General features: G+C 48.9%; 1 protein-coding gene across 1 annotated transcript in view; it reads right to left on the minus strand.

Annotated features, from left to right (window-relative positions):
• PHOX2B (paired-like homeobox 2b) overlaps positions 1-1,300 on the minus strand; it is a 26,187-nt gene that overhangs the window by 22,546 nt on the left and 2,341 nt on the right. The window contains exon 3 of the mRNA XM_010574548.1: positions 20-151. Within this exon, the coding sequence (XP_010572850.1) occupies positions 20-151 (132 nt within the window). The remainder of the gene's footprint in view (positions 1-19; positions 152-1,300) is intronic.

A 1,300-nucleotide genomic window follows, 5' to 3' on the forward strand; every position in this document is an offset into this window, starting at 1 on the left:
GGGCCGGGCCGGGCGCTACCGCGGCCGCCGCCTCCCGCTGCCGGGTGGTGAAAGCAAAGCGGGTGCCCAGGCGTGAGGCCGCTGGACGACTCCCGGCCCCGGGGGGAACCGAGCCGGCGGCCGCCGTGGTCCCCGCGGACGGCGCCTCTCCCTGCGCTCGGTGTAAGCAGGGGTCTGAGCAGAAGAACCGCTTCCGAGAAGCTGCCGAGCTGGAAAGCCAATTTTACCTTCCGCCTGGTGGTGTCATGGCTGGCGACGGCTTCCAGCCGGCCTGCAGGACGCTTCGTCTGCTGCAAACCAGACCTGTAGTTTATGCCCCCCCCCCCCTTTTTTTCCTTTGAACGGATATCGCTTAATATTGGCCATCTCCAGTTTTCGAGGTAGCGACAGAAGGTCAGATCTGACGCATCTTCCGCCCCCCCCCCCCATCAGCCTGTTTGCAAATAATTAATAACGGCACAATTAGGCAGTAATGACGGGACCCGCAGCTACGGTCTTCCTGATGGTAACGCAGATTAAAAATAATGCTGCCGAGCCCATCGCCTTTTGATGACTCAGTGCAGATTCTGCGATGTGCGCCCTTCAATCTTTGTCAGAAAAAAAAACCCCGAGCCCTCCCCCCGAATAAAGCCCTAACAAGAAGTCAGAAAAGCTACGGTGCTATATTTGCTTTTGGGTTTTATTATCAACAATCAATTAATGGTACACTCTTGGAAAACTATATGCACATGTAGAAATATTTCCCCTTTTAAATAGAAGCATTCATTTTAACCACATATAAATAAATCTGAAAACCCTGAACATAATTTATGACGATTATGCTCACAAACATATTCCAACAGGTAGGGAAAAAGAAAAATGAGACAACATGCAACCGATAACAAAAATAGATATCATTGCCTGAACCTGGTCTCTCTAAACGCAAAGGGAACCGAACCCGTGAGAACCTTATTTCTCCATAAAGACACGCCATAGAGACTACGAGAAGGGAAAACATTATTTATACGGTCAACTAGACAAGTCTGTACTGATATTAACACTATACAGTTGAGTCACAGAACACAGTTGTAGAAAGACACGGAAAAAGAGAAAGCATACCTGTCAACATTCAACTAAGAGCTATAGTTTGTGCCTTTTAAAATAAAATTAGAAAACCCTAACGGAGATGCCTAAAAACTGCGTGAACCGTGTAATAATAATAATTAATAATAATTAATAATTAATAATAAATACAAGCCGCCCGCCGCGAGGGGTGCGGGCCCCGCAGCAACCGGATCCGCGGTGCGGAGGCGGCGGCGGC

The sequence above is a fragment of the Haliaeetus leucocephalus genome, unplaced genomic scaffold (genome assembly GCF_000737465.1).
Source record: "Haliaeetus leucocephalus isolate CR32 unplaced genomic scaffold, Haliaeetus_leucocephalus-4.0 Scaffold439, whole genome shotgun sequence".
Lineage (NCBI taxonomy): Eukaryota > Metazoa > Chordata > Aves > Accipitriformes > Accipitridae > Haliaeetus > Haliaeetus leucocephalus.